The sequence below is a fragment of the Metopolophium dirhodum genome, chromosome 9 (assembly GCF_019925205.1).
Source record: "Metopolophium dirhodum isolate CAU chromosome 9, ASM1992520v1, whole genome shotgun sequence".
NCBI classification, from domain to species: Eukaryota; Metazoa; Arthropoda; class Insecta; order Hemiptera; family Aphididae; genus Metopolophium; species Metopolophium dirhodum.
In genome coordinates, this window is record NC_083568.1 from 31,042,485 (window position 1) to 31,055,480 (window position 12,996).

A 12,996-nucleotide genomic window follows, 5' to 3' on the forward strand; every position below is an offset into this window, starting at 1 on the left:
AGTAATAGTGTTGGTAGTTTGGACATTTTTCTTGAAATGCCCAAAAAAAATGCTATTTCACTGTTACACAGTTTTTTAATTTTAAATTTAATTTGTCTCCTCTATAGGTTTTTTTACTTATTTTGAATTTTTCTATTTTAAATATGTTTTAGAGGAACATTATATAGTTATCAGTAAATTACTATTTATTGTTAATTATTATTATTAATAATTAATAAATAATAACCCATACTGATATTATTTAGTATCGGTCATGGAATTCAGCAAAAATGTTCTTTATAATATAATATATTATTGGTTATAGGTTTTATAAAAGTAACATAAAATATCGCGGAGTATCAATAATCGGGCAATATCTACATGTTTAACCCATGCGTGTATTAGGGTGTAAGAATTAACAGATAGGTATACTGATGTAATTTACTAACTGAGTTATCACTTTTGTTCTTATCAATAGTATTATTTTTTTTAATATAATTACTAATAGGAATTCATAATGTTTCTAAATTATAAAACAATTTAAATTGCCAAGTTTAAAAGCTATCGAGTACATACAATAATATTATTCGACTACAGTTATAAGATATTTCTGTTACAACCTGTATGTACTTTTAAAATATTATTTTACGAACTGATGCAATATGTTTGCAAGACAGTATAGCAATAATATTGTACTAAACCAACAAAGTCTTGTGTGTGTGTGTGTGTGTGAAATTTATTATTTTAGATAGTACGAAAAACCATTGGCCGTATATTCGTATATAGTTGTTTGGATTTTAATCTCTTACGATGGGTTGGGCCAATCGTTTTATTCTCGGCGAACACCAAGCTTTTAATGCATTCGGATTGACTGTAAATGCGTCCGCTTTAACATCAAACGTTTTTGGAGTTTCCCTGACTTTTGGTATCGACAGTTCTTTGATCCTGTCTGTAGCTGCAATACGTATACATGGAAAAAAATAAAACATGTTTTCATACAATAATTTATTGTCTGTTTTTCAAAAAAAAAAAAATCATACTAAAGATATTTTGTCGAGCTTTAAAATAATAACTATTCGGTTGTACAATAATACTATACATTTTAAACCAACGCCAAACAAAAGTCTTAATACCTGCTATATGTTTTATTATTTTTATTTTTTATCGACATCGTTGTTGGCAGACCGAGAAAGAACACTTGCTCGGTATTGTTACGTTACACAATATACACATGTGTAGTATGTGTAGAAAACCATAACGTCGTAAGACACAAAATATTATAATATTTTAAACAATTGAAACAGAATTACGAAAAAAGATACTACTAAACCAGTAACACTTTTAGGTTTCGTGATATCATCGTTTCCGTATATTATTATATAAGACTTTGGAGTGAACAGAGCTTTTGAAAAATGTTAATCCTAACCAATTAACATTGTCTTTCGAGCAAAAACATTTACTGCTTATGGAATTATTATATAATGGCACGAGGGAATAAAAAGTAGGTATCTCTGCGCAGTGTCTGAAACTAAACGATTTTTCAAGGAAACGTTACACTTTGGAATAAGTGTAAAGGAAGGAATATTGAGAACTATAACGACTATTAATAACTACTATATATTTTATGAGATCTAATTCAAGGCTGACATAATTTGAATAAATTAGCTACCTGCTATAGTTATTATTACATGTTAAATTTCTGATTTGCAATAATTATAATATACGGGTTTGTATACACATAATTGATATAGGTACATAATATTAATATGAATAATATATTATTTACAAAAAACCACTCACTGGTCTGTAATATTTTAAATATTTATTTTCATAATTTTTAGATTTATATTTTTTGTTTAGTATTTTTTATTCTATACCAAATTGATTTAATTCAATAAAGGTAATAAATTGCGTTCTTACGTATTGTCGTATACACGTTTATAAAATATGTACGTTTAATATTACGATGAAATAAGAATATTATTTCATTGTTATATATAATAATATATTTTGTTCCATTGTTTGTTTATGCTTTAACATGCTATATACGGTGTGTTCGAAATCAATACTTAAATCGTATTATATTTGTGACCTTATAATATGAAGTGAAATATCTAAAGGTAAATAACTACCTACCTACCATGCAGTTAAACGTTTTGACTTTTAACCATTTTCTATAAATAAGTATAACTTTAGAGGTTTTCATAATATTATCATGACATTAGTTACCAATGTATTTTTTCGCGTTAATGAGTTTATCTAGTGGATTGTAATTTATATCCATCAAAGTCTCTTCATTTAATTGCTTGGCAACAGCCAGATTTTTAGTTCTATCACTGGCGTTATATTTCAAAGCTGTACTTTTAATCTAAAACCATTTCATAACTCAATAAAATTAAATCAGTCACAGAACAGACGAAATGTCTGGTACATAATATGTTACCGTGTATAATTCTTCATATGTCTTTTCATTCATGTTCGGGGGACGATTGACGGGTTGGGACAACGGTTCAAGACGTGTCATAATTGTTTCTAATGGTTTTTTCTTTCTCTTCTACACAAATTAAGAGATAAAACGTAGTTTAAAAACGTATCAAACAGTCCATATATCTTACTGGCAGCGGGGAACATGGCGGCGTTCGTCTGGGTGCACCGAATATTTTGAGTTTTTTCATATAAGCCAGCCATTCATTTTTGCTTTTAAAACGTGTTTTTACAATGTTTTCATCCCTTATAGTGTAAATAAGAAAATATAATATATACGTATTAAAATTAATTGTTACTATTGTTTATTTGTCTTGTACGTATATTACATATCATCTATGCACGGTTTGGGCTTGGACAGTGTGATCAATCGATCACTAATTGTTTTTATTTTGTTCCCTCGTGACACAGTTGGCGAGTAATAGCTTTTCCAACTATCGCTTTCTTGTTTTGGTATTGCTAAATATTCCAATCTATCTGTAAGTTTAGCTTTAAGAGCTGCACGAGAAATCTCAAAAGGCCCCTACACATGACATTATAAAGATGTTTACATTTTTATTTATTAATCATAGTCGACCTCGAGTTTTGGATTTGGCCATGGTCGCAATTTCCGACACATAGGTCTACTCAACATCTCTATGCGAATCCTTCGATACATTTTAATGTAATGGTCGTATGCCGTTTTTGTCTTCTTTTTTTTACATACGACTGGATTTGAAAATTCTTTTTGCTATACAAATTAAAAAAATAATATAATATATTTGTAACTAAAATTATACTCAAAATAATGTCATATCAATATCTTGATGCGCTATATTTACCAGGCCATCCGAAGATACCCCTAGGGCTCTGAGAAACTCATTCTCGTCAGAGTGGTACGACATGTTCCTCTTACATACAATTTAAATGACGGAGTTAACTATATAATTTGTATTTATTAGTCAAATACATCACAATCGTTTTTATTGATATCTGTAGAATTGTTTCTAGGCGATCATTAAACAAAATATTGAAATAAAAAGACATTAATTTTAATAAATTACATTTATCAATAATAATTGATGATAGTATATTATATAATATTATATTCTTATTTCTATAAATTTGTATATATATTCTATATAAAATAAAATAGCGTTATAATAAAATTTAAATTAAGATGAAATACAATTTCTAAAAACTCTATAGTACGGAAGTGATGAGATTGGTCTTTCACAATTCGCCTCACCGAAATAATGTAATCGAACATAATCATCACATGACAGTACGCGATCCTTATTGCAATCCTGAAAATATTAAGTAGGTGCATATTATACTTGAAGGGTTATTAGTCGTTCATTTCTATAGGTGAACAGAACATAATTATTAGTATTGCGTTTCATAATAACTGTACTTATTTATATTTAAATATATATGGATATATATTATAGCTGCGTTGCATTGATAAAGATAATATTATTTTGACTTTTATACAATTTTACAACCAAAACGGGACGTTTAAATCAAAAATCCGACTGTCAAAGACCTATTATGAAGACAAAAAATGGGAGTTAAGGTATGTGTTGTTTGAATGAAAGATGTAAACCCTCGAAATAAAATAATAGAGAATGAATAAGCGGCAGGGACTTGATGTTTGACAGACACGATGTCTTCAACATTTAAATGCAATCATTTCAATTTAATTGAATACAATTAAGTTTTATTTTATTTGACAAAATGCATAGAACAAAATCTACCTAATTTGTTTGAAGCATATTAATTATTGTTTATGTACCAATTTTTACCTATACATTGAGAATATAAATATTTATAATGTAGGTAACGTAAATAACTACTATCTAGTTATTTTTCATCAAGTTTTAAGTTAGTACAAGAGTTAAAATAGTTAATACATTTTAAAAGAAATTTCTAATAAGAAAAACGACAGTGTGGTTATGAGATAAGGCTGCACCAGACACTTAAGTATATGTAGATAATTTTTTCGATAAAACGCACACATAATTAAGTCAAATTAAAAAAAAATAAACAGTCATAAATTGTGTTGGTTAACGAGAATTTTTAATCAATACATAGATTTAGTAATCATGTTAACTACGTGTTTTTTATGACATATTAGAAATAACATTAAAAAAATATTTATACTAATCTGTACACGATTTATAATAATTATATAAATGATAAAGCATAATATTATCATATGAAATTAATACAATTACAATAACAAGTAAAGAAACACATGAAAAAGTTATATTTTGTACAACGTTTCGTTTGATAATGATTTATGTAAGTAAGTACTTCGTGAGCTGTGACAATAAAATATAATCAGTGGATATAATATAAAAGTGTGATTATTGGTTATTTAAAAAAATTGTCGAAATCGTGAGTACAACCACTATCGGAATGAGTACGTGACAATATTATATATGAATATTATTTTAAAAGTGTTTATGTTTGCACGTTCCACGTTTGAGAAAATATTATATACTTCAAACTGAATACGATTTTAAATTATTTCATCTGTAATATTCGAAAAGTGTTTCTAGTGGAATTGTATTTTAACTCCACCATTGTAGTGGATCTATAACGACACAAGTCGTATCTACGTATACAATGCATTTCTATTGAGTAACGTAAAAACAATTATAAAAACGAAGCTTTTATAAAATATTGCCTGATATAAATATTAGTCTGCAATATCTACGCAAGCATCGGATGTGTATATTGTGCGAGTTGCAAATAACTCGAGGAACAACGTTTGTTGAAATAACTTCCGTTAAATATAATAATATTGTGTTATACGACTTTAATGCGTAATATAGAAAATTCTAATAGACTGAATAGTACGGAAGGACTAGGACTAGTACATCAGCACATATTACATCAAACTCATTACTTATACGATTAAGGTACTGCTTATATTGATAATTTTTTTTTTTAGTAATCGGGCATTTAAACGAAATCGAACTGCTAAACATTGTACTTAAACAGTAGGTAGTAAATAGTGTGAGTGGGACGAGGTACCTATAATCAAAACGCTAATATTTAGGTAGAATATGGTTCTAAAAATATAATAAATGCGTTAGACTACGCGTGCGAGTCTATAAGTTTGTCGAATATCACATGCGTGTTGAAAACGTAGATATATAGCTTTGTAACTCGACCCAGAGGAAAAAAAATATTAAAAATTTGCACTTTTAAAAACCGAAACAATTATTATTATTATATCATTCTCGTCTCGTAAAATCCAATACCTTTGCGTATCTCTGTATGTACTGATTTACAGCTCTCGCTGCGCAATACGGGTCTCTGACGCACCTCTCGAACGCTGAAACGAAAAAGTGTTATGACATGACAATTATTATCGTAATATAGTGTGTGTCAATATACGATACAAGTGCATTTGTAACAAAAATATTATTTTTTAACACTTAGAGAGTAGTATTATACGACGCATTACCTCCGATTCGGTTAGGGTCATCTCCTTGAAGCACGGGCGTACCGGCGTCTTGCCAATAAACTTCGCTCAACAAGAACACACCGCAATATTTAACTTCGTTTTGTTCCATGCACTCGAGTGTTTGATTGCACCCAGAAGACGCTTCGCACATACATCCGATGCACTTTTCCGTCCATCCCGGTGGAAATTCTTCTGCAAGAGACAAGAGGTATATAATATGTATATTTTTCCATTAATATATACGCACGTGTACACACAAAACCGCATTAGGTTAGTTGGAGATTATGATGGCGTATTATTATACGTACTTAGAGAATATTACCTATACTTAAAGCGAAGTTGTAAGGATTGACGTCTGTGAGTAGTTGTTATTATTCAAAATAAAATTATTTGTTCAACTATATTTATATAACTACAATTAAAATTATAGTAATCATAATAATAATTCAATATTTATTAGAACCGAGAACTTATATAATATAGAACCGAGAACCTATAATATTGCTCTTATTTTTTTTTTTTGGTACTTTTTTATATGCAATATACGTATACTGTGAATGCTACTCAGATATTTTCATATGAAGTAAAAGAAACTCCTACCTTTTGAGTAAGTCGGGACCAATCAATAAAATACAAATAAAAAGGGAGAGGGTTGTATGATGTCGTTAACTTAATGGTATACTATAAATTTGAGCCCGGAAGCGGCTTGCATTGAATTTCTGAAGTGCGTTGAAGTTAATCTATTATTGACAAAAAAAAGCTCTCTTGTAACTTCAATATAAAATAATAATATCAAATAAAAATTACAAATGCATAGAGTGTAAAGAAAAAAAAATAATAAGACTTTAAGTGAAAATAACATTTCGAAATGTATATAAAATCATATTTGTATAAAAAGAAATGATATATTCAGAATTCAGATTATCAAACAATATAACTTACTTTTTATATTTTCATAATTCATAAATAAATCCATGATTTACATAATTTTATTATTCATCAATCATCATTAGTTTGTTTGGATTATAATATAGTTTAGATTCAGATCAGATTTACAATAATAACGCATGATTTTTTTTTTCATTACAAAGGCTCTAACGGATAGTTCTACCTCTATAATCATGTAATTAAACACAGGTGGGTACTCCATAAAGATTAAACTTTAAGAGGTAATATTTCCTAATATCTTCTTTTTTTTATCTTTTTTTTCAAGAAAATTGTAAGCAAGCACACGTAGCAAATTTTTTATTATTTGATTTATCGTCGCTTTAAAATTTAAAGGCTATACACCTGTCCCAGTCACCCATCCGACTTTACTTGTTTATCACTTACTGTAAATCTATCGTTTAAACGGTGCTTATGTAGCTATATTACCTAACCGCTTTAAATTGTTTTAACGAATTGAATACTAGGTATATTAATTTGTAAAAGGCAATCAGTTCTTTGCACGATAACAACTAATAACATAATTTACAATCTGATAATGTAATTCAATGAAATTAACATACTTAATAGTCGTGTTACAAAAATCCCAAATAAATGTTAACAAGCATGCTATTTCAAAATAAAGAAAATTGATTATCGAACAACAGCTGTGTTAATAAAAGACCTAGCAGGGTGTGTATATTAATTGATTTTTGTAAACTAAGGATAATTCGTGTATTTTATTACGGTTTACCTTCTAATATTTAGCAAATAAATTACTCGTTCGAGATATTATTTACATCCTTTAGAAGTTCCAAGGGGGTGCTAACTTGGATTATATTTCTAGGTATAGTGGTAAAGTCTAGCCTAACCTAAAGTCCAAGATAGAGATTTGTAGTTATTCGGTACTAATATTTCCCGTAAATGTAGATTTTGAAAACATAACGTGTTGTGTTTTCGATATAATAAAATTAAAAACTTTTTTATAAATATAATTAAATTTCCATATAAATTCTTATAATTGTTTTAGTTGTACTTTATATTTATAAGCTGCAGTATTAATGCAAAACTTTTTTGTTTTGTTTTTACCACACATTTTTTTATAATGCTACGGCGTAAGTTAATTTGAATCATGATAATATCATGTACCCATGACAAATGTTATGTGTTTTTTTTTAATGGTTTAAGTTTTAAAACCATTTATACATTAGTGGAATGTCTTGAGTTATTGTTAAAAATTATACCTATAAAGTTTTTTTTTATACCTGGGTAAAGTTATGTACATAAACATTTGATGCATAATATATTTTTCAAATATATATTACACTGTTACTGTAATTGCATTATTTATGATGTCTATTTTTATTTTTGTTTCGTAAAGTTATATAATATTTTACATTTTGTAGAGCCTAATGAGTTTTTGATTCTAAGTGGAAGAAGTAAATTGTTATGTTTTTATCAATGTTATTAATTATTGTTATCTTAATTTCAAATAAAAATGAGCCTACCACATAATATTATTAATGTCTTAAGAATTTGTAATAAGAAACCGACAATAACAATTAAACACGATATTTTATAACATTATACGTATTTATCTCTTTTTAGTGTCGTTTTAATTGGGTTATTGCGTTATCGAAATGTATAATCTTTGCATTACCTGGCCGGCTGCTTATCGAAGTCGCGTGGCTTTGGCATGCTCTGCATAGCAACCGATAACATTGGAGATACGTGATTTATGCATTGATAATGTTAATTCAATTTGATAAAAAACACCATAGACGCGCAACAACTATTTGAAATAAATTATCTGGACGCACGCCGCGGTGTGTTAGACCTACCCGAGAAATCGAGGCCATCATAACTGAACTTAAAAGGTATTGGATGGCCAAAACCTACCTACGCTCTTTTAACTGGGCGGAAATACCCACCGCGCCAGAACAGGATATAACTACTAACTGCAGCAAACGGACGAAGTTGACAAACTTATACATTATTATTGCCAACTGTATTACATTATAATAATAATATGCTTGTTATACGGTTCTATAAGTAATTGGCACAGAATACAAAATTTAGCGCGAACATGACGTGTCGTAGGTCCTGGGCACACAAATTTGCGGATTAAGACAGTAGGTACCTGTTGCTCACTGTCGCCCGTTTTCTTTATTCGGTACACGCGCATCAACGTCGGATTCGACATCGCTTCGGTCAAAAGTAGATACCCGTTATGGTATACCAGCATGGTATATAGTGGTTATTGTAATTAGCTGGGCAGGACGTACACAACACTATACCATAAAAAATATACTGTCAATTATAAATTGTCTGCGGACGTGTGGAATTTGAGTGCTCTTTTTTTTTTTTTTATCGTGCAAAATTTGGAGACCCGAATTCGGATGTATTGTTTTCCAAACTAAATCGTCCCACGACGTGTTATTAAATTAATCGAATGCCGGTGCCAGTATTACCGAAGGTATTACACAGTAATAATTGTTGTATCGCATAGGCGTACGTAGGTATCTACATAACGATGTGACCATTAAAGCCCGCATATATTATATATAGTCGTATTTAATGGAATAATAATATATTCAATTAGTTTCGAATAGTTGGCATAAAACAGACGTTGAGTTTATAACCATACCGTTACGAAATCGGTCTCCGATATAGTATTTGAATAATTTCCGATAATTTTCAAAGGATTAAAATACGGATTCATACCTAACTATTATACCTACCAACTGTATCAAAAGTATAATTAAAATAAAAGTTCAGTACCATAGATATCTTCTATGTGGAAATATTTTTAAAATTCTTTATATTATAAGTATTATAAATATTTTCTTAAAAATAATGGCGAAGATTAATAATTGTCATATACCGTTAGTTCATATCATTATAATACGTTACTATATAGTATTATGTCTTACGACTTATATAGTCGTAAATATTATTAATTAGCCGTCTATCGGCACTCAACATGCTTAAAATTTAAATTGTAGAAGAAAAAATGATTTCCATTTTTTAAATTGAATATTGTAAACTTAACTCAATTAAAATAATGACTATACTTTGAAAATTATAGACTGGAGTATATAATTTATATCGCATTTGTATTATTATGCAGTATGCTATAATAATACTAGCACAACTTTTGTGACTATTAATGACTTCGTCACAACTAAATATTTTCAGTGATATCTACTCCAAAGTTATGCAATTTATTTTATGACTGTGGATCAAAATTATTACAATACAACAACAGTACAGTACACGTATATAATATTTTGGGTAAATGAGTAATAAATACAGAATATGTATAATATACGATGAGGCGTAATCCAAATATTATATTATCAACGACAATAATACTAAATAGAAATAATAGGTACGTGTTCGAAATTTGAGATATAGGTACATTCAATCAAATAAGAAAATATAAATTTAATACAATATTATGTAAATTTTTGAAATTAAAACGAATTCCATTTACTTTTGTGCTATTAATAATATTATAATACGTATCAGAACTGGATGGTATAAAATATGTGTGTGTGGGCGAAACTGGAAACTAATGCATAAAAAATGTTGCTAATTCTGATCAACAGTGTAAATAGTAATCATTATTATTTTCGTGTTACGAGTTTTCAGATGGATATTTCGATATTCGTGTTTTAGTAAATATTTCGATTTCCCAGAATTATGTTTTGCCGTTTTGCATCGTATTAACCTTTTCCAAATAACAAATTATATTATATGGTATATAACAACGGGACATAATATGCCGGATACACATATCCTTGAATCTTACATTTTTAACTGATATTTCATAACTTGTTTAATTTTTTTGGATCATATTTCGTTCAAAACAGTAATTATTATATTATATGTCTTCTCAATATTACGTTTTTAAAGTTTGAATAATTATCGTGAAAATGAATCACGCAAGACTAAAATATAAACAAAACGTTTTGGTTTTTAAATTAAAATATAAAATAAATTACGTGTATATATAGAAAATTAAGTATCACTTAAATTAAATTAAAACAATAATTGTTCGTGTAATATAGGTAGGTATATAATAATATGCAAATATAACGGGTGAGTCGTTAGTATCTATACGTTTATGAGAAAACAAATCCAAAAGAAACATCACGTTTTTTACTAAAAATTTCTGTTAATATATTAATCTTGTGATATCTCGGTACATGAACAACAGGTTTTAAAGTTATAGTGAAATGGTTGAAAATTAACATTTATGAAAAACAAAACATCACGATTATGTACCTACCTTGCAAATCATTTTGAGAGAAAACCAACGCTACGAACACCGTCGTCAACAGGAACTGAAGTAGCGCGCCCATGACATCCAACTGCGTCGACGGATTTTTGCACAATGAGTGTCGTATAGATCACACGGGGTAGAAGATAGCTATAGCAGTGGCTATTGCTCGCAAGTTGATACTAAAGTGGCCTGGCCTAGGTGTTCCCAAAATGTCCCCACCTGCACAATACTCGACGGACCATTTCTAGGGCCACCTGTGGTTTATTTTTTTAAACATAAAAACCCGCGCGCAAATAATATTATACGTTATATTTGACTCATTGTCCGTCTCCTTATACATATTATTATTATTATTATACTGTTGCATAATTATCACGTTTTTACAGTAGGCACTAAGAATATAATATGTTCGGACACGTCATAATCTTAAATATGTAAATTTCATGGTTTTCTGTAACACATATTTTATCGTGTATATGATTTGTTAATGGCATATTTTTTATTGAATCCACTTAGTCGTACGCGCCTTTAACGGTATTAGGTTCCTGGTTCCCACTAAAATAAATCCCACTAAAACCTATAAAACATAATTCGATTACACGCTGAAAAATGTGGCATTAATTATTCACTGAAATAACCCAACCACAACAGGTTTAAATAGCATGATGGCTTATTTTACTTAAATTGTTATATTGTTATGTCGGGTGTTTCAATAATATTATTTATTTAGAAATAATACTGAAGAAAATGTTCCCAATACTATGCGTTTCGAAAATTAATTGGTCTTATTGATGAGATTATTCATCGGAAGTTAAGGGCCATCTCAAGCGCGTAAGACAGACGCAACCCTTAACGAAATTAGGAAGAAAAAATTAACACAATTGACTGACGAACACAACCACCATTTGATAAATCCGGTATAAATAATAATATTATTGTGGACTGAATATTTCTATTCAATATCGAATGATCTTTATATATCATATATTATATTATTTATGTAGTGACAATATACATTCGTCAAAACAAATATCTTGGGTCTGTATTGTTGCACGTTAAAATGTCCGAGGAAAAAAGACGTAGATTCGGGGTAAAAACATTCCCTAAAAGAATATCGGATGACAACAATAGTATTCGAAAAATCAAACATAAACATTTATTGCTGTAATATTGTGTGTATTTTTATACATGTATTATTCACTGAAATAACCCAACCACAACCACGACAGGTTTAAATAGTATTGCGTATTTTACTTAAATTGTTTTATTTTTATGTCAGGTGTTTCAATAATTATTGATTTAGAAATAATAGGTACTGAAGAAAATGTTCGCAATACCTTGCGTTTCGACAATTAATTGTTCTCATTTATGAGATTGTTATGATTATATAATATGATTATTCATCGGACGTTAAGGGCTATCTCAAGCGCGTTAGACAGACGCAACCTTTTACAAAATTAAGAAGAAAAAATTAACACAATTGACTGACAAACGCGACCACCGGTTGATGAATCCGGTATAAATAGTATAATATTATTGTGGACTGAATATTTCTATTCACTATCGAATGATCTTTATACATCATATTATTTATGTAGTAATAATATACATTCGTCAAAACGAATATCTCGTGTCTGTATTGTTGCACGTTAAAATGTCCGAGGAAAAAAGACGTAGTATTCGGGGTAAAAACATCCCCTAAAATAATATCGGATGACAATAACATTATTCGAAAAATCAAACATTTATTGCTGTAATATTGTGTGTATTTCTACATAATATATAATGATCTTTACAAACAGTACAATAATAGCTGTTGCAGTGACGTGGTTGCATCCGTCGACAGAAAATGTTTGCAATATTA

General features: G+C 29.0%; 2 protein-coding genes across 2 annotated transcripts; both read right to left on the bottom strand.

The window, feature by feature from the left end:
- Window positions 1-776: 776 nt before the first annotated feature.
- On the bottom strand, window positions 777-3,347 carry LOC132951872 (sperm microtubule associated protein 2-like). Its single transcript, XM_061023890.1, has 7 exons — window positions 3,285-3,347; window positions 3,041-3,193; window positions 2,793-2,986; window positions 2,595-2,709; window positions 2,423-2,533; window positions 2,209-2,347; window positions 777-934 (listed from the first exon to the last, which is right to left on the bottom strand). Exons 1-7 carry the CDS (start codon window positions 3,345-3,347, stop codon window positions 777-779), a joined length of 933 nt encoding a protein of 310 aa, XP_060879873.1.
- Window positions 3,348-3,492: 145 nt separating this feature from the next.
- LOC132952813 (lysozyme-like) lies at window positions 3,493-11,303 on the bottom strand. Its single transcript, XM_061025252.1, has 4 exons — window positions 11,139-11,303; window positions 5,921-6,112; window positions 5,715-5,788; window positions 3,493-3,749 (listed from the first exon to the last, which is right to left on the bottom strand). The coding sequence occupies exons 1-4, from the start codon at window positions 11,209-11,211 to the stop codon at window positions 3,618-3,620; spliced, it is 471 nt and encodes a 156-aa protein (XP_060881235.1). The 5' UTR covers window positions 11,212-11,303; the 3' UTR covers window positions 3,493-3,617.
- Window positions 11,304-12,996: the final 1,693 nt, after the last annotated feature.